General features: G+C 55.8%; 1 protein-coding gene across 1 annotated transcript in view; it reads right to left on the reverse strand.

Moving 5' to 3' along the window:
* Positions 1-21,181, reverse strand: part of XYLB (xylulokinase) — a 39,975-nt gene extending 18,794 nt beyond the window's left edge. The window contains exons 1-13 of the mRNA XM_045857446.1: positions 21,045-21,181; positions 19,680-19,762; positions 15,712-15,781; positions 13,909-13,989; positions 11,892-11,978; positions 11,197-11,325; positions 10,314-10,379; positions 8,950-9,022; positions 7,124-7,242; positions 4,289-4,370; positions 2,710-2,750; positions 2,067-2,182; positions 1,176-1,291 (exon numbers count right to left, since the gene is read on the reverse strand). Coding sequence (XP_045713402.1) covers positions 1,176-1,291; positions 2,067-2,182; positions 2,710-2,750; positions 4,289-4,370; positions 7,124-7,242; positions 8,950-9,022; positions 10,314-10,379; positions 11,197-11,325; positions 11,892-11,978; positions 13,909-13,989; positions 15,712-15,781; positions 19,680-19,762; positions 21,045-21,101 — 1,120 coding nt within the window. The 5' untranslated portion in view covers positions 21,102-21,181. The remainder of the gene's footprint in view (positions 1-1,175; positions 1,292-2,066; positions 2,183-2,709; positions 2,751-4,288; positions 4,371-7,123; positions 7,243-8,949; positions 9,023-10,313; positions 10,380-11,196; positions 11,326-11,891; positions 11,979-13,908; positions 13,990-15,711; positions 15,782-19,679; positions 19,763-21,044) is intronic.
* Between the last annotated feature and the right edge of the window lie 228 nt (positions 21,182-21,409).

Genomic DNA, 21,409 nt, shown 5'->3' on the forward strand with positions numbered 1-21,409 from the left:
GGGTAACCTTTCTATCCATAGAAACATCGCTGGTCATGCAGTTTAGAACCCCTGACTTTTCCCATCGCAGGTCATGCAGCTTAGAGCCCCTTGGAAGGGAACCAAATCAGAGAGCCGTAGAATAATAGCCTGTAAGCATTAAGCCCCCAGGGCAGCGGAGTTCTGACCTGCACCAAATACATCTAGGCCTCAGCTGCGTTCCAGCTCCGGGCTCGGGGAACTAGCAAAACCAGACAAGTGATGCCACGACTGACCTGAGGACCAGCTGCATTGACTCACGGCCCCTGCCCTGGTACCCACCCATCACTGAAGACCTCGACCCTGAAAGGACACACCTGAAAAGCTGATGACTATTCTATGGAGATCTTCCCCTGGGACGGCCCCTAAAATCCCCACCCTTAAAAGCCCTCAGGATGGAGGACCCAGTGTGCTCTCCCCTTGGGGAGTGTGTCTACGCCTTTCCCATCATCCTTCTCTCCCCCCCCCGCCCCCGCCCCGCCGGACGCATTACCTTTGCCTTTCGCTCTCCTAAGTTCCAAGGGGCCCTTCTTTTGCCTCTGGAACCTGTTTCCTGAGCCCACTTCTTCTACAGCCACTTCTTCCGCCTCTGTGGCTTTCTAAATAGACTTTCTCTTACAGTCTGAGTCTTGGCTCTGAATTCTTTCTTAGCCGGAACTCACGTACTGAGGTTGGTGAACTGAGGTCGCTGAACCCAGGTCCAGTCTGACCCCACCCGTCTACCACCTGGCGCCACTGTCGCTACCAACAGCTGGACCCAGGGAGGCACGTGCCCTCCCTGCCCAGAGGCCTGCTGCAGACGCTGGGCACGTCTCCTAACAGGACGCTGTGCCTCCAGCAGACGGTTATGTACAGGGATGCACGCAGTAGGGGCTGCGGCTGCCATTTCTGATGCTGTCACCAGGGGCTTGGAGGGGGACAGAAGACGCAGGGCACAGAGAGGCCGCCAACAGCAGCTTCCAACCCTGCCTCACTCCGAACCCAGGGCCTCACACCAGCGGTAAGGTCCACGGGGCAGAAGGACAGGCAGTCAGGGCGCTCCTGGGCTTCTCCCTGGCCCTCCTCGCCCCACAACCAATGGGGCACCGGGCCCTGCCACCCCCCACCACAGGCAGCTGCTGCCCCGTCACGGGCCCGGGCACCACCCAACAGCTTACCCAAGTTTCCACCATTCCCCATCTCCGTGGACTGCAGCGCCTTAGAGAACTCACTCCAGGAGCAGGAAGCCGACTCATCTCGGATCTTCTCTCTCATGAGAGAGCCGTTTTTAAAGCTGCAGAAGTGCCCATGAGCCTGAGGGAGGGTCCCGGTGCCTGCTGGCTGGACCCACGTGCCGCCAAGTCGAGGGGCTGCAGGTCAGGCTGGACCACGAGCCCCAGCCCCTGCACGGCAGGGACCTGAGGTCCCCCCTCAGGTATCGGGGCCAGCTCACGTCTCGGAAATCCCCGGGAAATGCACTTGTCTTGGGCTGTTTGCAGAGCAGTTTGCCTTGTAAACACAGAGGAGCCCGGGGAGGGACGGGGACCCTGGGTTTCTGCACACTGCACCACCTGGGCAACCGGGAGGGGCTGGCTAGGTTTTCTAGACCTACACGTCCTCCAGCGGCTCCTGGGGCTGAGAGGTTTGGAAACCTCCCTGAGTAGCTTCCAGTGTCTCTAAAAGCCTGTGGTCAGGACGCAGAGCACACGCACACCCTTTCTGTAAGAACTGTCAGGCAGTGCCACGTGCCAAACATGTCCCAACAGTACAAAGTAAACGCTCTTATTCTCATTTTATGAGCAAAGTGTGGCTCAGGCATACTACGGCTGGCATCTGCCCCAGGCTGTATAGGATGTGGGTGGTGGGGTTTTGAACCCCACCTGGGGATTGGGGACTGGGGACTGGAGACTCCAGGTGCTGGGTTCTTCCCCACCCAGCTCTGCTGTCAGCAAGACCCAATGAGTCCCGGGGGGCTCGGCTGCCCACAGGAACCTGCTCAGTGGAACGGCTTCAGGGGCTCCAGGTGGGGGCCAGCCTGCCCACACCTCCTCCGTCCCGACCCCACCTACCACAGAAGCGCCATGTAGTGCTGGGGGTCAACCGGGTTGCAGAAGACGTGGCCTTCCAGGGCAGGCGTGGGCTGCTGGAGCCAGAGGAACAGGGTGTCGCTGGTGCCCAGGCTGACCTAGGGAGAGACGGGTGGAGGTGAGGCGCCTTGGCCCCACCATGTCACTCCTCAGGCCTCAGATTAAGTGCCACTGCCTCGGAGAAACCTCTTCTGACCCTCCCACACCAGAAGAGTCCAAGGTCAGCTCCCCTGCTACGGCTGTCTCGGATCCTAAGGACTGATTTTCTAGCGCTTAGCACAACCGTGTCTAACTAAAGGTGCCGTGGGGATTGGCTTCCCCGGTGGTTTTCCCGCTGAACCCAGGAGGGCAGGGGTGATGTCTTCCTAACTCATCCGGGAGCTCTCAGCCCTTGGCCCGATGTCTGAACCCTCTGCCACTGTGCCCGGCAAGACTGGGCACTGCCAAGGCAGGCAGAGGACTCGGCAAAGGCAAATGACCCTCTCAGACAGATGACGTGGGCAGGGCCTGGGGCCTGGGTCCCCCTACTCAGCTGCTGTTTGGGAGCAGCACACCCTGACAGGCAGCGAAAATGACCCCCGGGGCAGAAGAGCTGGCGCAGCGTGGGTGGGAGAAGTCACCTTACCGCAATGTCACCTTCCTCCAGCCTCATGCCTGCCAGCGATGCTGAGAAGGGCCAGGGAGACTCTGGTTAGCAACATGGGAGCCACAGAGCCCACAGCAATCACCCTGCCCCCCATGGGAGCGCAGCCCCCACCTCCCACCAGAAGCCACATGATAAAGGTAGAGGCAGGAATGGGGGAGCTGAGGGCTCAGGAGGTCCCAAAAGGCAGCCCCAGAGGTCAGAGGGTGGAGGCCCTGTGGTCAGGGCCTTTGACTTGGGCTAAGACCTCTTCCCTAAAGCAGCCCAAACTCCCCACCCACTGGCAGGCCCTCCCGGGAGCACGGAGAACTGAGGGGTCAGGTCAGGACACCAGGACATGGGAGGCAGAGAAAGACAAAGGTGCGGCAGGACTGAGGGGCCTTCCCCTGCCCCAGCGGTACGACAGGCGGCCAGGCTCTGTGGCCCGCACAGCGATCTCTATCTGCCTTGCTCACCGATACCTAAAAGAAGGCCTGTCATGTAGTAGGTGCCCACTAAACCTCAGGAGAGTGAATGGAAGGAGAAATGTGGGGACCGGTGAGGTGCAATGAGCAGTGCGTGTCCAAGCCCTGGGTCCAGGAATCCCCTCCAACCCCCATCACGGCGCACTGGTAAGATGCATGCTGGCACAACCCTCGACAACCCTTAAAATGTTGGACAGAAACATCGCCCAGGTTGGCTGGACATAAAAAGGTCAGAAGGATGGCCGTCAGAATTTTAACTGTGGTTATCTCTGAGTCAGGGATGAGTTTCACGTCCTTCCTTTGGTTTGTCAGTATTGAAAAAAAAATTTTCTGCAATAAAAAAAAAAGCACGAGCCTTTGTTCATCTGTTTGCTTGTTACTGTTGTTGTTATTTTCATGAAGCTGTAAATAAGTTATTGTTTAAGGCAGCAGCAAACTGAAGGTCAGACTCAGGGAGGGACTGGCTGAGGGTTACCTGCCTGGTGGCTTCGGCCGTCAGCCTGCAACCAGAGCCCAAGACAGGGGACAGAAAGCTGCTCCCTTGTCACTGCCATGCAAACATGTCTGGAATCTCGCGTGGCTAATAAGCAGGCCCTACTTATTATTCTCCCTGACGCTCTTCTAGTTGTCAGAGTGGGTATAAGGACGAGTCCATGTTCCTAATGAGACTCCCTGTCATTATGTTCATTTTGAAAGGAAAACACAGTGGATGGGTAAGCACTCAGTCCCCTCTGTAGGTTGAATGACAGTTCAGGGACTGAAAACCGCGTTCCAGAGGAAGGGTACGAGGCACCGAGAGGTTTGGCTTGGAATGGAAATGGCGGGTCAAGCAGGGGTAGGTAGGACTGCTTTCCCTAATCACTGGTCCGCCTTCCTCTAAGGTGGGGAGGCACATGTCAGCGCCTCCTGAGGACAGGCAGGCCAAGGTGGGGCAGCCCCGAGGAGTCGGGTTTCAGGGGTGGAGCCCAGAGTCCAGAGAGTGGGGGCCCCCCCCACAGAGGGCTTCCCCGAGAGGCTGGGCTGGCATTCCCAAGTGCCCTCGTGGACCGAGTCACCGAGTCAGGCTACGTGGAGAGTGAAGTCCCACAGGCACTCACCCGGGTTGTCCCCAGTGAAGGCCACCACTTTGCATTCTGGAGAAAATCCGTAGCGCTGGACATAGTAGGAAGAAACGGCTCCCTGAGGAAAAAGCCAGCACACTGCTGAGGCCAGTCCCGCTGCTCAGCACAGCTGTCCACCCCTCAGGCCGTCACGGGGCAGCTACAGGAACCCGCAGTCGCGCCACACCCTGCGGCCAGCCAAGGATATCCGTCGCCCCTGTGCGTGGGCAGCCGGAGCAGCCCGGGGCACTGGGTTCATCCCACCCCTTCGAAGTCCCACTTGGTTTTCAGGTGCAAGGCCGCCAGAGCCACCCAATCCTCAACTTGTCCTTGCCACGTAAGTTCCAAATTCTGGATACAGCTTTAAAAATAAATCGCCGGGGGACAGCAGTAAGCAAACTCACGGGAGCCCATCGACCCTTCCACGCGCCCTCTAACAGCCCAGCTCTCGGACTCAAAATAACTGCGCGTACAAAGGCAGAGGTTGATGTCCTAAAGAAAATAAACCCGAAGAAAAGGCAGTATGGGGGCGGGGACCCTCAGGAACCAAGGCCCTCAGGCCCCTCCACGAGCTGCTGTGGGACCAGAGGGCAGGGACACCCTCTAGATAGACATGGAGTCTTCAGAAAGCATAGTTGTATAAAACAAATACACACACAGACAATTCTTCTCCTTTCCCTGACTTCATCTTAGTTCTAAAAGTACAAAATAAATAATAAGACTTCCTGGTGTCTGGGAAGAGAGTTTTGCTTCCTCCAGCAGAGTCTCGAGTTCAGAGCAGACTAAGCCATGTCTCAGGAGATACACGGTCTCAGCCTCGGGTGCCGCAGAAACACGGCCTGTGTCGGGGCTCGTGGGCAGCGGGCTTATCTGGGAAAGTGATCCCAGGAAGCAAGAGAGGAAGCAGAAGAGTAAAATGGGAAGGAGGGTAAGTCCGTCCTGGGGTGCAATGTTGAGCTGGTCAGCGCCGTGGGCGACCAGGCCCACCCACGGGTCAGTGTAGGAAGCGGACCTGAGGTTGTCCACCTGGAGACGGGACAGGGGAGCAGCTCCCCAGCGGCTCCCGCCCATGGGGTTACTCCCTGCACCTCCAGGTTTGCGGAGCACAGATGTGGAGCCGCAGAAGCTCTGGAGTGTGAGTGAAGTGTGGGAAGTGGGGTGCAGCCTGGGCAGGCTGCTGCCAGGGGAGGAGGGCTGGCGAAAAAGGCTGGCCGGAGGATGCAAGGTGGGGCCTGAGGGGTGTCTGATACAACCAATCACCAGGTATCCTCCTGGACACGACCTGCCCCCAAAAACAGATGATAGAAATGGATGTTGCTGCTGTGACCAGGTAGCTCAGTTGCTTAGAACGTTGTCCCAATATGCCAAGGCTGAGGGTTCGATCCCCAGTCAGGGCACATACAAGAAGCAACCAATAAATGCATAAATAAATGGAACAAGTTGATGTTCTTGTCCTCCCCCTCCTCTCTCTCCCTAAAATGGATCAATGAAAATTTTTTACAAAGTGGATTTTTCTTGTTTTCCCCATCACCATCACGCGGTGCATATGTTACAGTGGAAAACGCAAAACCATTCCAGAATCTGTCCTTTCCTGTGCCCCCAACTGCCAGTCTCCGCACAGGCGCCCCTTGGAGGCCCAAGTTCATGGCCCCAGGCAAACGGGCCTGCTGTCACGATGACACACCACCCTCCATCTCTGGGACACTAACAGCGATGCATGGACCACCAGCCCCAGCGGCTGGTCTGTGCTCTGTTCACTCTCCCTCTGCCTTTCTGCCAGGCGGCGCCCCGCCTGGGCCCTTCCTTCCGCTGTGGGTGCTGGTGGCCCCCAGGGCGCCCTCTGGATGGTGAGGGTGTGGCTTTGTGGTTCCGTCCCTGATGGCAAAGGCTGTTTCCAGCTTGTCGGTGTTGATCTCGGACAAGGGCCTCTGTGGCTGGGACTCCCGAGGGGGAGGGCTCGTGGTAATTCGGGTCTCCTCGTGGCCCACCGCTCCCAGCTCCACGCCTCTCCCCAGGCCTGGGGACCTCCTCCTTCCTCTCTGTCCCACCGGGGATTTCTAGCTGTGTAGCCTGTGCTCCTCACCAAAGGGTCCTGGGGGCACGGCCCAGGTCTCCCTCGACTCCATTGTCCCCCAAGCAGCCAAGAACTGAGCCAGCCAACCAGGAACACCAGGGCACTCACAGCCGTGTCTGTTCTGAATGGGGCGTCACTCTAATGCTTAAATGTTTTTACTACTACAGTGGGACCAGGCACTGTCCCAAGTATCCTAAATACTTTAAAGGTATCAATTCATTTATTTGACGCAACAGCCCGACAAGACAGAAAGTACTACTGTTCTAATTGTTTCAGGAACGATGGAAATGACGAGGAAACTGAGGCACAGAAGGAAGTCTCAGAGCCGGTCAGTGGCAGAGCCAGGGTCCCGTCCCAGGCGGTCTGGCATGGGGGCCTGCGCTCTGTCTGGCTCGCTGGAGCTTGTGCTTTCTCCAGCCTGCCTGCTTTAGCTCCACTCCGGTCCCTAACCTCGGAATCGCTTTTTCTGTGCTTTATTCCTAAGGTGTGCAATCACCGAAAATGTTGCCTTCATTTTTTTCCCTATTCCAATAGATTTCTAGTGGAATTTCCTAAATCTCCCCGCTCCTCCACTGCCAACAGGCAGTGATCTCTACCTGCACCTGAGTACCTACTAAGCACTGATGCAAACTGTTACTTGACCTGTCTTATACTGAACTGAAAGTCCTGTGTGTACACGAACGTATGTGTGTGTACTGCACTGCTTCTCCGTGGCCGCCAGCTCTCAAAGAGGCTGCATCACTGGAAAGAGGACCTACCACGACAGAGCACGATGGTACCGGGGGGCCAAGCTTCTCCTCCAAATGAGGTGCACAGGCTCGGAGGCAAGCCTGGGACCAGACTTTGTCCTGGATGTGCAACAGATTCATTCCGGAACCTGAGGAAGAAAGGACACAAGAAACGTCTTGCAGAAATGCACAAACCCGGCAGGGAGCGGCTCATTCTCTCGCAGCAAACCTGTACCAGTGGGACGTGCACCACGTGCCCGGGTCGCGCCGGAACCGCAGGACCAGCAGGGCCCGAGGAAACGCGTGGCCCCACCACGTCCTCATCCTCCGAGAACCTCCTCACCGGCGGGATCACCGGCTGGCCTGGAGAGCTGCCGCTCTGACACCTGGCCCGGGGAGGGGAACCACCAGCAGTGTGTTGACAAGGATCCACCCTTGTGTGTCCCCTGTGGGTCCAGGTTCTGCTCAGAGGCAGCCTGTTGCTGAGGGGGGCCAGCCCGCGGGGACTCCCCAATCACACCCGCCTTCAAGCAGAGCTCTCAGGCTCCTCCTCCTCACACTAGCCACTAAGATCAGCTCACTAAGTCTTTCCTAAAACCACCCATTTCTCCCCAGGCTTTCCTGGGGTGAGGGAGGGGAGGGGACCCAGAGCACAGGTAGAGGCAGACGGACCATCTGGGATGGGACAGGGATGGAGTCACGTGCCCACGAGAGGAGGTTAGCCAGCTGGTAACCTAGGTGACTCCTCAGGTGAGCGGCGTGGAGGGCCCAGCGGAGGCTGAAGAACGTGACCCTCTGGCACGCCTACTGGAGCCATGGTGTGACCCTCCCCAGCAGCACGTACCAGCCCCAGGCAGGGGTGGGGAGGGTGCGTGGACTCTCGAGCTAGGCCAGGTTTAGGCTCTGCTGCTCTGAGTTCTCCGCAGTTAGCTGTCAAAAGCCTTTCTCCTCCAGACTGCGAGTGAAGCTTGGGGACCACTCTTTAGTCACCTCACTTTAGCTCCCTGGAAACTTCAGGTGAATCCCAGGAGGCCCAGAGCGTTGGCTCTTTCTCAGGCCACTTGCATGGGTCTGGGCTCTTGCGCTACACCTTCCTCCCCGCTTCCGGTCATTCCTTTTAATCTCAGCTCACCCAGGAGCTCCTTTGGCACCTCCACCCAGCTTTCCTTCCTCGCTGGCACCGATTCCATTTAGTTTTGTTCCTTTTTGATTCCAGAAACTCACAACTCTCGTGAGTTCCCCCATGTGAACAAAAACTTCAGTAAATAACTTCTGTGGGCCCCAGCTTCCAAGAGTCCAGGTGTTCACACCTGTGAGGTCCCCGCCTCCCCGTCCCTGGGGAGGTCTGTGCAACCTGTGGTGATGGTGTGTCACTTCCCAAGATTAGGGTGTAGAACTCTGCAGCTTCTGCTGGGCTGCTCTCTTCCTCTCCCACCCCCTAGTGGCGGAACCCGGCAGTGTTGTCATTCACAGCCCCACAAGAGCCTCACACGGGGAAAAACTGAGGCCTCTGGCCAACAATCATGTGTGTGACCCTGGACCTGTCAGCCGCGGACAAGCCTTTAGATGACCGCAGCCCTGGTGGCCAGCTGTGTGGCCCCCTCACGAGAGATCCTGAGCCAGAACCACGCAGCTAAGCTGCTCCCAGATTCCTGACCTTCAGACACTCTGTGGGATAAGAAACATTTGTGATCTTCAGCTGCCACGAGCTGCGGTCATCTGTTGCACAGCAAAAGATAACGAATACTCTCCCTCCTTGGCAACAGATAACAGAGCTCAAAGACTGGCACCCGCCCAGGTGGCCGCGGCTGACACGCCCCGCACGCCCACTGCCCAGGCACGCGCCCAGGACTCACCATCACTGTAGTCAATGGGGCAGTAGGACCCGAGGAACAGGGAAGCGGCAAAACTACTGACCAAGGAAATTCTCTGCAAGAGAAGGAAACAGCGGGGTATGACTCAATTCCGTGCACCCTAGGCAACTGAATACATCACTCACACACACACACACACACACACACACGAGCACACGAGCACACGCACAAGAAGAGGTCTGAACTGGGAGGAATGTGGGAGCTGTGAGCAGGAACGGCAGTGGCACCTCACTCTGCAGATGACAAAACTGTCAAGTTCAACAGAGACAAGGAGCAACAGGCCCTGTGACAACGCCACGCTCAGGGGAGCGGGTTTTCCACTGGGAATCCGGGGAGTGTGGTGGCCCGACTTCCGTCCTCCCCTCCTGGGGTCTTCGTACCTGGTCCCAAGGGCCGTGGTGTGGCCACACCTCCCACGGAGACACCCTTGGGGGTTCAGAGCAAGTGCCCGTGAAAGCGGGCCCCTCGGACGCCCAAGACCCCAGACATGAGCTGGAGGAACTGAGAACGGATTTCAAGTGTCAGCCGAGGGTCTGAGCTTCCTCACGGGAACCACGGACCTTTGGACCAGGGCAGAGAAGGATGACACCTCCTGTCCCCCCGTCAGGCGACCTCTGTCCTCTGTTTCACACAGAATTTGGAGAGGACTTTTTACTCCTGCCCCCAACCTCCATGGCTAATGCTACAACGTAATCTTGAATCATTAAATGATAAATGGATATTAACTCCCAAGATTAAAAAGGCCCCTTGGTTTATCACGAGCTGACCGCTGTCTAATTACCCCGAGAGGGAAACTGCTGCTACCGGGGGCGCCAAGCGCCTTCTCAGGCAGCACCGAGTGCGGGCTTCCAGCCAGGGGACCAGCCAGCCGATCAACAACTACATCTGGGTTCCTGGGACGCAGCCTCAGGTCGAAGGGCCACGGCCGAGGACACGTCAGTCCAGCTTTACAAAGTCCCTCTGGAAACACTGACCCCATGCCAGTCGAGAGCCTGGTAGCCACGCCGCATTGACCGCTCAGGAGACGGAGGGCACAGAGCCTAAAGGGCACCCGGATCTCTCGTTCGGCTGGTCCCAGGAGGACGCCCATCCCTGCGGCTCCCCCCACCCCCCTAACCCTGACCTGCACCCCCTGACTTCCCTTTCCCACGATTCCATTCTTTCCCTCCTTTTTGGAAACAAGCAAATTGTCCCCACAGGAGAAAAAAGCCCACGGAATATGTCGTTTTTAATGTCTGCTAACCAATGTTTTCGCCCCATGCGCACGAGCTGTATTGCTGTTGGAGGAAAGTATCACAACAGGAATTGGACGGTGACTTTCCACCCAGCAGGGACGTCTGACCGACCTCCGTGTGTGAGTAGGCCTCGGGGTTCTGCTGGTAAATCTTCGCAATCTGGTTTCCCGTAAACCGCTGGAAAAAGACGGAGAATTCTTACATTCACCCAAACCCTACGTGGTGAACTCCGTCACGTGCCGCACGTGCGGCACGCTCCGGGCGACCGTTCGTACAACGAAGGCCTTGAAAGGCCTCGGAAATGGTGCTGCCTCTGACCGCCCTCAGCGAATAGGCCTGGTGGGGGGGCTCATGCACAGCACGGGGGCCACTGTGACCACGGGCACCTGTGCAGGGGACTCGGGTGTCTGCCCCCCCCACACCCTTCTTCCTTGGGGTGGCCCAAGTAGGTAGGGTTGGCCCTGTGCCCTGAAGCCTCTGCCCCAGGGAGGGTCACATGACCCAACGTGGCACTGGGCGGGTGGCGGCCATCTGTGCACTGGGGTGGGACCACAGCTGGTGCCAGCAGGAAAAGGGACTTTTTTTTTTCACTTTGCCAGGAATTGCCCGGTGTCTTATACGCACGGATTCCTTTCAGCTTCAAAACTACCCAAAATGTAAGTGCTACTTTTGTCCTCAAGTTAGAGGCTGAAGCCGGTGTCCCAGCATCCCCTGGGCTCGATGTGAGGGGCACAGCCGTGCTCACACCTGGGTCTGGACCTGGGAACAGGCACAGGGAGGTGTGCCTTGCTCAATGGGCGGCACATGGAGGCAGGACGGCCTGGAGCAGGACCAGGGGCCAGAGTGCCCAGTCCTGGCTCCTCTGAGGCGACGCCCACACAGGGGCCGGCCGCCAGCTGTGTTCTCCCAGACGCCCCAAGAACAGGTACCCGAGCCAACAACCAGACCCTCCTCCCAAGACCAGCCGCAACCCCAGCCCACAGGGCCTGCCCACCTCGTAGGCGCGGGAGCCGGTGAGGCAGCTGAGAGCCTGGGCCCCACCCACGGCGGCCTCCAGCTGGCGGCACTGGGCGGTGGTGCTGGAGTCCATCCACACTGGGCAGTCGCTGATGGAGAAGCAGGCCTGCGAAGAGGGGGCTCCGCCTGCTGACCTGGGACTGGCGGTCACGCTGCCCATCACGGCAGGTGTGGACGCTGCTTCCCTGGACGTGACCTTGGGTGAGCCCTTCACGCCCACACCTCCATCTGGCCCACTGGGGTCTCCTCCCCCCAAACCCGACACTGAAGGTCCTAGTGAGGACGCCCGAGCGCAGCAGGTAACACTAGAGGTGGGTAGGAAAGTGCTCGTGCAGCTTGGCAGTGGCGTTTGGAGCCGGAAAGAAAAGCCAGAGCTGGCCTATCAGCATCAGGAAGAGGTGCCCTGCCCCACAGGGAGATTCCTAAGGGGGGACTGAGTCAGGGTCAAGCAGGGCGCTGAGGACTGGTAGCACCTGACCCTGTGTCCGGACACCAGGTATGCCCACTGCAGGGGGACAGGCCCAACCATGCTCACAGGACCACCACCCGAGCCGGCCTCCTATGCCCTGACCACGCCCTAACCACCCCCCCCCCCCGCCCCCGGCTTCAAGGCCTTCCCCCCCCCCCCCCGCCCGCAGCAGTTTCTCTGCCTCCCCCCACCTGGCCAGTTACCTGCAGCTGCTCGCGTAACGGGAGGTCTGGTGACAGGCTCGTCAGCACCCGACTGGCCCCGGCCTTCCAGTATATACTTCCATGTTGCTGTCCAGGGAAACCCAAGGGCATGTTCATTGGCCACACACTGGCGTCACAGCCTTCTGGAGACCCAGGAAGACCCCAGACCACACCCCGAAGACCTGGGCTCCAGCCCCCACCCTTGCCCTTCTTAGCCCTAGAGCCTCCCGTCTTCACGAGCCTTGCTTGTCACATCCACAGACTGGGGAGGGACTCTGCCCTGTCCACCCCTCAGTTTGTAGGCAGGCTCCAAGAAAGACAGATCGGTCTGGATTTTGGTGCCTTTATAAAAGTGTATTTAATATACTGCTCATGAAATTTCCTGACATTCACTCATTCGTTCGCTTATCCATTCATTCAGCCCTGGAGGTGCAGTGATAGGGCTGGGGACAGACAGGAGGGGCCTCTAACCAGCTAGGGGCACAGACAGGTAGAAGCAGGCATGACTGTGAGGAAGGAATCCCAGAGTTGAGTGTGTGCTTACTCCAGGCAGAGTATGACCACAGGTGAGAGAGAGAACCTGGCCGGTGTAGGGGAGGGTGGCTTTCTAAGCAGTGGGCCTGCAGCTGGGGCAGGAGGTGGGTGACGGGGCTAGCGGGCAAGGTGGCAGCACCAGGGCCTTGATGTCCAGGCTCAGAAGGCTGGGGTTTGTCCCGGAGGTGGTGGGGACTCTGGATGGGCAGGATGTGACCAGGGTGGAAGGTCTGAATGGGCCCGTGGGAACCTGGGGGGAGGCAGGCTGGAGGCAGGGAGGCTGAGGCAGAGGCCCAGGGGAAAATGATGGCACTGGGCCTGGGCCACAGAGGCAGAGTTGGGGAAGAAGTGATAGATTCAAGAGTCATGTTCAAACCCCTGAGGGGGCCCTAGGATGTGGCTTCTGGGTTCCCTGAGAAAGGGAACCCGAGAAAGAGGAGGTCTGGGGTAGGTGGGTGCTCAGCCTGGGTGTTCATAGAACACCTGGCCATGGAGGTGAAGAGGATGCTGGGAAGGAGAGGGTGTCCAGGCCTGGGTTCAGGTGAGAGGCAGGCCAGATCCCCCAGGGAATCTGCTTATTTTAACGAGGACAGAAGCAGCCAATTCCTGTTAGGTCAGGGGGAGAAGAGCTATCTTCAGAAGCATTACTAAGCTCCGTCTAACAAGGGCTAACCCAGCAGGGAGCAAAGTGATTCTGAGAATGAATCTGGACTGGACCCCGATTTCCCCTCCTAGTAGCCATGGGATCTTGGACAAGTGACATCACCTCTCTGTGCCTTAGTGCCCCCGTGTAAATGGCAATGGTAATAAAAACAGCAGCTAAAACTTCTGGATTGTATGTACCAGGCACTGTTGAATTTTACGTATTTAACACTCACATTGAGCCTGTGGCAGACAAGGGTAAGGAGGCACCAGGGCTGGGGGGACATCACCCAGGTCACTGCTGGGAGCGGCAGAGCTGGGGGCCAAACCCAGGCAGTGTGCCCAGAGCCCTGTGCTCACCCCTCGCAGAAATGGCATGAGGACTCTGCTAATTCATACCAAAGGCCCAGCACCGCACCCGGCACGCACTACGTGCTCAATGTGCATTGCCGTCATTATTACTAATGTCTCTACTAACAAGACTGCCGTCATTATTAGTGTGGTTTCTGACTCTGCTCTGCTCCCAGGAAACAGAAAAGCACTTTCAGGGCCCCCCCATCAGAACAAATCCCCGTCAAACGCTCCCTCCATCCAGTCCCTCCTCACCCACTGCCCTCTGCTGTGCTGAATCATAAGGACTGTCTTAGATCCATCTGCAAGGAGCCTAGCCCTGCACCCTCCAAGGCAAAACAGCTGCTGGGAGCTTTTACCAACAACAAAACCTGTGCAGTGGGTCTCAAGACCGAGTGCCTTCCCTCGGGGGGCGCCGGCCCCTCGGCACCAGCCCTGCTGCCCAGGACAGCTGCCCTTTCGCGGTCCCTGCCGCCCGCTGCAGACAGACCTGGCCCGCCCCGGACAAGGCGAGGACTCGCGAGAAGTCAAAGCCTGACGTCTTCATCTTCTCCAAGATGCTATCCAAAGCCTGAGCAGAAAAACAGAATCCACCGTGACTGCGCTGAACCAAAATCCAGCCACCCCCACACCAAGATGGAAGTGCCTGTCATTACAGCGGGGGTGACAAAGGAGGAACGGATACATTAATTAAACGCGGAGGCATCAGTCAAACGAAAAGGTGAGCTACACTAAACACATGTTAAATGCATGAAAGCGCACACCATTAACCCTTCATTTCTGCTTCTCTGGTTTGTGACTCCTAGGTACTCAGGAAGAGAGAAGACAAGGCGGCTCAAATTTTGGTTTCTTGTATTTGCGTTTTCAACCCACCCTGTTAGGGATGTCACTTCTCTGCCATGGAGAAGCGGAGAGCAGAGCAGAGGACACCCAGCGGAAAAGGGCCCCAGGCCTGCACTCCCCGGGTCCAGGAGAGCAAGGTCGCAGAGCGAGCAGGGACAGCTGGCAGCCATTTGTCTCAAACCCCTCACCACCCGCCTTCCCTTCCGGTGGGGCCTTCTCTCTAGCAAGTCCCCATTGTGGGGTGGGGAGGGCAGAGCCCAGGAGGCCTCGACGCTTCCCCTGAGATTTCACTGCAGGAATTAGAGTCCCCAGGCATCTCCTTGTGGGTAGGGAGGCCACCTGAGTTTTTGGCTGACCCCACCATCCCTGCCCACCCTGTGCAGGGGGGTGGCTTTCACAGTCCGGCTGGGGCTCTCAGCTCTAACCCTGCCTGCCAAACCTCTCGCAGGGAGCGTGGAACGGCTGGGGCAGGGACTGGCAAAGCTAGAACAGGTCCAGGCCTGGGGCCTGCTCAGAATTATTACAGGAACCGCCCTGGCCCCAACCCCAGGCCTGGCTCCCTCCCCAGTGCTCACCTCCCCAAGTTAGGGTCTCGGCATCATCACTGGGACCTCTAGGCACCCACTCTTGCCTATTGCCCCCGTGCTCCCCACCACGGCCCCTCTGTCTGGCCCAGCCCTCTGAAGCACATTCCAGCCAGCCTGCCTGGTGGGAGTTCATCCTTTACCTCGTCCTCCAGGATGAGTCGGGGTCAGGCAGATGAAAGAGAAATCACACTCCTTATCTTAACAGGAAGAATTTACTACAGCAGGTTGGTCACACAGGTGTCAGAGGGCTGGGAAAGCTTCTGACAGACACACTGGGTCCTGCTGGTGGCTGGCCTCCAGCTGCAGGGCCTTGGGTGCCCGGTGGCTTATGGAGCAGGCCCCAGCCCCGTTACACCTGTCTGTGGGGTCCACGCCCCCAGTCCTGTGGCCCCATGGGTCACCTGGATCTAGCAACAGGGATCTTCCTTTCTCATTGGTCTTGCGTGGGCAGGCCTGCTTGGGATCCATCTGAACCTGGTGGGGCAGGTCACGAGCCACCACCCGGAGACCCCTGCCCTGGGAGGTGCGGGGGCTGGGGACGGAGCCCTGAGAACCCAAGGCTGTGTTTGGATCTCAGGGTTCAAAGGTGGCTGCAGAGTGTTTGGGAGAGGTCTGCTCTGTGGTATTTTAAAGATGAAGACTGGCTGGGCTTCCCGGCTGCTATGGCTCCAGAACTCGGGAGCCCTTTGCGAGCTCTCTCAGCTCAGGAGCGCCAACACCAGCTGAGGCGGAGCCTGGCCCTAGGAACCGGGCGGAGTCTGCTTCCCCGTGAGGATTTGGTCTCGACAGACGCTCTCTCCTGAGCTAGGTCTGTAGGTAAGACAGGCTGGGGTCAGGAGAGGGACAGGAACCCCCGTGCTTACCTGGACCCACATCAGGACTGGAGAAGTCACTGCCAGGCCGTCCTGGTGAACATGAACTCCACCCTGAGTCCTACAAGGAGAGCAAGAGAGACGGTGGGACAGAGCTCGGGCAGAGGCCCAGTGGTGGCAGATCCAGGATGCCTCCGGGGGAAGCAGGAACGCCCCCTCCCCCAACCTCAAGAGGGAGCCCCGGACAGACGGACGGAACAGGCACGAATGCAGAGTGAGGTGAAAAGAGGAGGCACGGAAACTGCCCCGAGTGGCCCAGAGGTGGCAATTCTTGGGAAACACCGGCAAAAACAAGCCTTGGAGGGCAGGCATGGTGTCACACGGTGCAATGGTGAAGAAGGAACTGGGGGGTCGGGGGGTCACAGGGCTGGATAAGATCCCTTCCCAAATCCATTTGCGTTTGGAGAGGCAGAGGTACGGCTCTTGGAGCTGCTGCACCTGTGAGGAAGCTCTTGGCTATCAGACCGAGTCCTTGGAGTACAAGCCATGGGAGATTCCTTGGGACCCTCTCCCTCCCCTCCTCACCCCTCTAAGACTCTCATGCAAAACGATAAAATAGTTAGAAATAAGGTTTAAAATAACCATGTGCACTGGGTAGCCTTTGCCTTGTCACAAGCCTTCAAAACGTAGTGGCTTGAAACTACTTAGCTCACAATTCTGTTGGTCAGTCACTGGGCTGGGCTCAGCTGGGTGGCCCTTCTGGTCTCGGCGAGGCTCACTCACGCATCTGTGATCAGCTAAGTGTAGCTAGATGGCTCTGCCTCTGGGGGCTGAACTCTGCCTCTCTTAGCTGGGGATGGGGGGCAACTAGGACACGTGTCTCTCATTCCCCAACAGGCTAGCCTGAGCTGGTCCATGTGGCGGCGGTGCAGGAGTCCAAGCCAAGCCTCTTGGGGGTTAGGGTTAGAACTGGTACAATGTTACTTCCCCCATGTTCCACCGATTAAAATCAACAGGCCGGGAAAGACTCCATCTCTTGAGGAAAGGAGCGGCAGAGTCACATTGCAAAGGGCAGTGGTACAGGGAGGCGTGGAGAATTAGGGTCATTTTTGCAATCTGCTACAATGTGAAAAATCCACATATTAAACATATTAAGACATACATGAAGTGGTCAAAAGAACATTTGAACACATGAAAAAACATAGCATGTGCTTAGGCAGAAAGACTGGATCTCTTGTCAATTCCTTCATGTTAATTTGGAAATGTAATATTATCTCAAAAATATTAACGATTTTGCACTCTGGAATATTAAATGCTAATTCTAAAATACAGAGTGGCAAAGCACAAGAAGTAGCCATGGAAACTGAAAAGAAAGGGCAATCAGAGGGGGCCAACAATTCCAGGTATTAAATCCTTTTACAAAGCTGGAATAATTAAAATGATGTGTTACTGGTTCATGAACAGATACACCAACCAATGAAGCAAAAGAAAATACCCAGAAATAGACCTAAACATATAGAGAAATTTAGCATATGCTGAAACTGGTGTCTCAAATCAGTGAAGTAAAGGTGGACTTCTAAAAAATTCTGTTAAGCCCTGGTGGATCTGGCTCAATGGGTTGAGTGCCAGCCTGTGAACCGAAAGGTGGCTGGTTCGATTCCTAGTCGGGGCACATGCCTGTGTTGCAGGCCGGGTCCCCAGTTGGAGGTGTGCAAGAAGCAGCCAATAGATGTATCTCTTGCACATTGCTGTTTCTCCCCTTCTCTTTCTCCCTCCCTTCCCCCCTCTCTAAAAAAAAGCAAAACACATAAAATCTTTACAAAATTCTGTTAAAACAACTAGTCATCTGGAAAAAAAATAAATTTATATATAAAAGTCCTGCCATGTACCTAAATAAACTCGAAATATTTTTATATAAGAAAACTGAAGTCTTCCCTGGTTGGTGTGGTTCAGTGGACTGAGTGCCAGCCGGCAAACCAAAGGGTTGCTAGTTGGATTCCCAGTCAGGGCACAGGCCTGGGTTGTGGGCCAGGTCCCCAGTAGGGGGCGCATGAGAGGCAACCACACATTGATGTTTCTCACCCTCTCTTTCTCCTTCCCTTCCCCTCTCTCTAAAAATAAATAAATCTTTAATAAAGAAAAAGAAGGCTGAAATATTATAAGAACCAGATGCAAACGTAAGTGAATTCCTTCATAATCTTGAGTAAGGAAGGTTTTTTTAAAGTATGACTCAAAATTTAGAAGCAATAGAAAAACAGATGGAGAAATTCAATGGCATAGAAAACAAAACAAAAACCCATGAATGGTAACAACAGCAACAACCCATAACAAGTGAAAAGAAACAACCATCTGAGAAACATATTTGCAATTCATGTAACAACAGAGACAATTCCTCTAAGACATGAAGAGCTCCTAGAAATTAACAAGAAATAGATAACCAATCAAACAGAAATATGGGCAAGGAACATGAAAAATAACTTCACAGAAAAATAAATTCAAGTAGCCCTTCATCATATGAAAAGATGCTCCGCTTCATTCAAGACAAGAGAAATGCAAGTTATTTCTACAAGGTATATCTCTATACAGAGATATCATTTTTCACCTTTCTGACTGGCAGAGAACCAAAACCTCTTTTACCATCCCCCTGAATTAGCAGTGCTGTGGGAAACAGACACTCTCGTGTACTGCTGTTGGGGTGTAAATTGATACAGTCTCTGTGGGAGGCAATTTGGCTACATCTTCCAAAAGTATAAATCTATCTGCTCTTTGACCCAGCAATGTTATTGCCGAAATTTTATCTCACAGATAGACTGGCCCTGTCTGTGATAGCCTATGTAGGTAATTCACTACATCATTTTTCATTGCAAACAACCCAATATCCTTAAATAGAAGATGCTAAATCTACCCAGTGGAGTAGGATGCATCTCTAAAAAGAACACAGAAGTTCCATGTACGGACATGGAAACATAGCCCCGTGATTGAGACATGAAGAAAGCAGAGTACAGAATGGTAACGTCCTGTGTGTGTAAGGAAGGGAGAAATGAGGATATTCTTATCTGTTAATACTGCAGTAGGACACACTGGAAGGACACACACAAAACTAAAACAGTAAGGAGGGCAGGAGGGAAGAAATGAGATCACAGAGGAATTAAGACTTTTCACTGTATGCCTTTTGTTTTCTTTTGAATTGTGTACCGAGTATATGCAATGCCTACTCACAAAACATTTTTATTAACATAACCACTTTGGAAGAGAACTGGCAATTTCTTACAAAGTTAAACATACACCTACCATACAACTTAGCCATTTCTAGGTATTTCATTTCCAAGAGAAATGAAAGCTTATGTCAACACAAAGACTTGTATGTGAATTTCACAGTCGCTCTATTTAAAATACTAAAAATCTGGAAACAACTCAAACGTCTCTCTCATTAGGTGAGTGGATAAACTAATGGCAATCCATACAATGGATACCACTGAGCAATAAAGAGAACAAACTACTGATGCACCTAACAACATGGATGAATCTCAAAATGATTGTACTGAATTTTTAAAATCACATTAAAAAGTACGTACTTATGATTCCCTTTAGAGAAAATTCTCAGCACTGAGCACAGTACCTGATGCAAAGTCCCACCTGGCACCTACTGCATACACGCATGCATGCATGAATGGATGGATGGAACTGGGAAGGACTGGAGGAGAGAGCATCCCAGGCCAAGGTTTGGAGATGTCTCTAGGGACCATGTGTGCAGGGATCTGAGCTACCAGGCCAAGGCCTCTGGGCTGTTCCCATAGGCCATGGCCATGGTCAGGAAACACATAGTTCCCCAATGCAGTAAACCTCCAAACCCAAGGGTATAACTCCTTTCCTAGTGCTCAGAGTTCCAGCCAGACCACCACTCCTGCAGCTTGATGAGGCCAGAAGAGTATGTTTATGAATGCAAAAGGCTGAGTGAAGACCCCCAAACCAACCCCCAGCCCCCCCCCCCCACAGAAACGCATACCCTGAGTACATACCCAAATTCTGGGAGGTCCCTGTCAAAATTCACACTGTCCTCATAGAAGACATTCAGCTCTGCATCAACAGCCACAACTTTCACCTGGAAGGCATTCAGAGAGATGGTGTGTAGCCTTTTCCTCAGCTTCGACAATGGCCCAGGGATAATACACCATCAGGCAGGGCCCAGCACCCTAGAAGTGAGTGGTTCAACCTGGAGACCTGCTGGAAGGCTGGGCTGCATCATCATAACCACGGGCCTTATCTGGGGACACACCCAAAGACTGAGTATAATGAAGACACCGAGACCGAACTGAAACACCCAGATAGCTCAAAGAATCTCTGCCTATCAAACAGCCAAAGCCAAAACTCTCTAAGAGACAGATGCTCATAATGAGCTGCTCCCTGCTCCTGGCCCAGAGGCCTGAAAAAAGCCCTAGAGGGGAAGAAATGGCAGGCTAATGTTTGGAGATGTCTCTAGGGACCATGTCTGTAGGGATCTGAGCTACCAGGCCAAGGCCTCTGGGCTGTTTCCATAGGCCACGGCCATGGTCGGGAAACACATAGTGCCCCAATGCAGTAAACCTCCAAACCCAAGGGTACAATTCCTTCCCTAGGCAGATGGGGAAACTGAGGTCTTGCAAGGCAATCTGGTTTGTCCAGGGTCCCACAGGACTTCCTGGTCACCAACTGGCTTGGCCCGTCTGATGGGAGGGGTTCGATTACAATTGTATTGACTTCCCAGGTTAGGGAGGAGTGCCTTGGCACCCATGCCCAGTATGAAGGCCACTTTTGACCGCTTGCCAGCCTGCGGGGTCCTCAGAGCAGCACAGCGCGTCCTCTGGCCAGCAGTGTTAGGCACGCTGACCCGGGCACGCCGGTGCCAAACAAGGGTGGAACAAAGTTCACGTGTGTATTGTACCCACTGCACTTAACACTTTTCAAGCGGTGATACAGTTCCAGGTCACTGTTCATGCCTGTGTGCTCATCTACCCGTTGGGCGGTTTCCCTGCCTTGCAGTAGTTACAGTGGCAGAGTTCCTTCGGGTTCCTGTCACTGGGTGGCTAGGACGGCGCGCGAGCCCGTGAGGTCCCCACACCCTTCTGGGCACTTCCCCACCAAGTGACCCCAAGATCCTGCCGCGGGGGTGGGAGGAGGAAGGGGGAGGCGGACGCGGAGGGCCGGGATACAGGCTGGGGAGCTGTGGCATCTTTTGAGCGGAAGGCACTGATAAGGTGTCCTAGGACAGGGGCGCGGGGTCCCCTAGAAGTTCGAGAGGAAGGTGTGCCCACGGCTTGGCCCAGGTGTCCCCACACCGGGATCCCCACCAGCTTGTCCGGCGATGCAGAGGAGGCGGCCCCGGGGCCCACGGCCCGTGACAGTACCTGCTGCGTGCTGAAGTCCCAGCCCAGGCAGCAGCGGGGAGCGGACCGCTTGGCCATGGCCGCGGAGGCTCAGGCAGCGCGCTAGTCCTTCCTTTCCGCGGCGTGACCGTCGCCGCGCTCTAACGCCCGGAGACGCAGGGGCCCGCCCCTCGCCCCGCCCAGGCGGACTTTTAGACCCGAGTCCCGAGCAGGCTGTGCTCTGGCTCCGCCTGCCGGGCGACGGGGGCGCGGACGCGCATTTGACCGGGACTGGGGACTTCGAACCTGCGCAAGAGACCGGCGCCCACTGCGCAGCCCGTTCCCTCCCACCCCCGCGCCCCTTCCCTCCACCCCATCCAAGTTGAAGCAGACTTGTCCCTACCTCT

Source organism: Phyllostomus hastatus, unplaced genomic scaffold (assembly GCF_019186645.2).
Source record: "Phyllostomus hastatus isolate PE091 unplaced genomic scaffold, TTU_PhHast_1.1 phas_scaffold_129, whole genome shotgun sequence".
Taxonomy (NCBI): domain Eukaryota; kingdom Metazoa; phylum Chordata; class Mammalia; order Chiroptera; family Phyllostomidae; genus Phyllostomus; species Phyllostomus hastatus.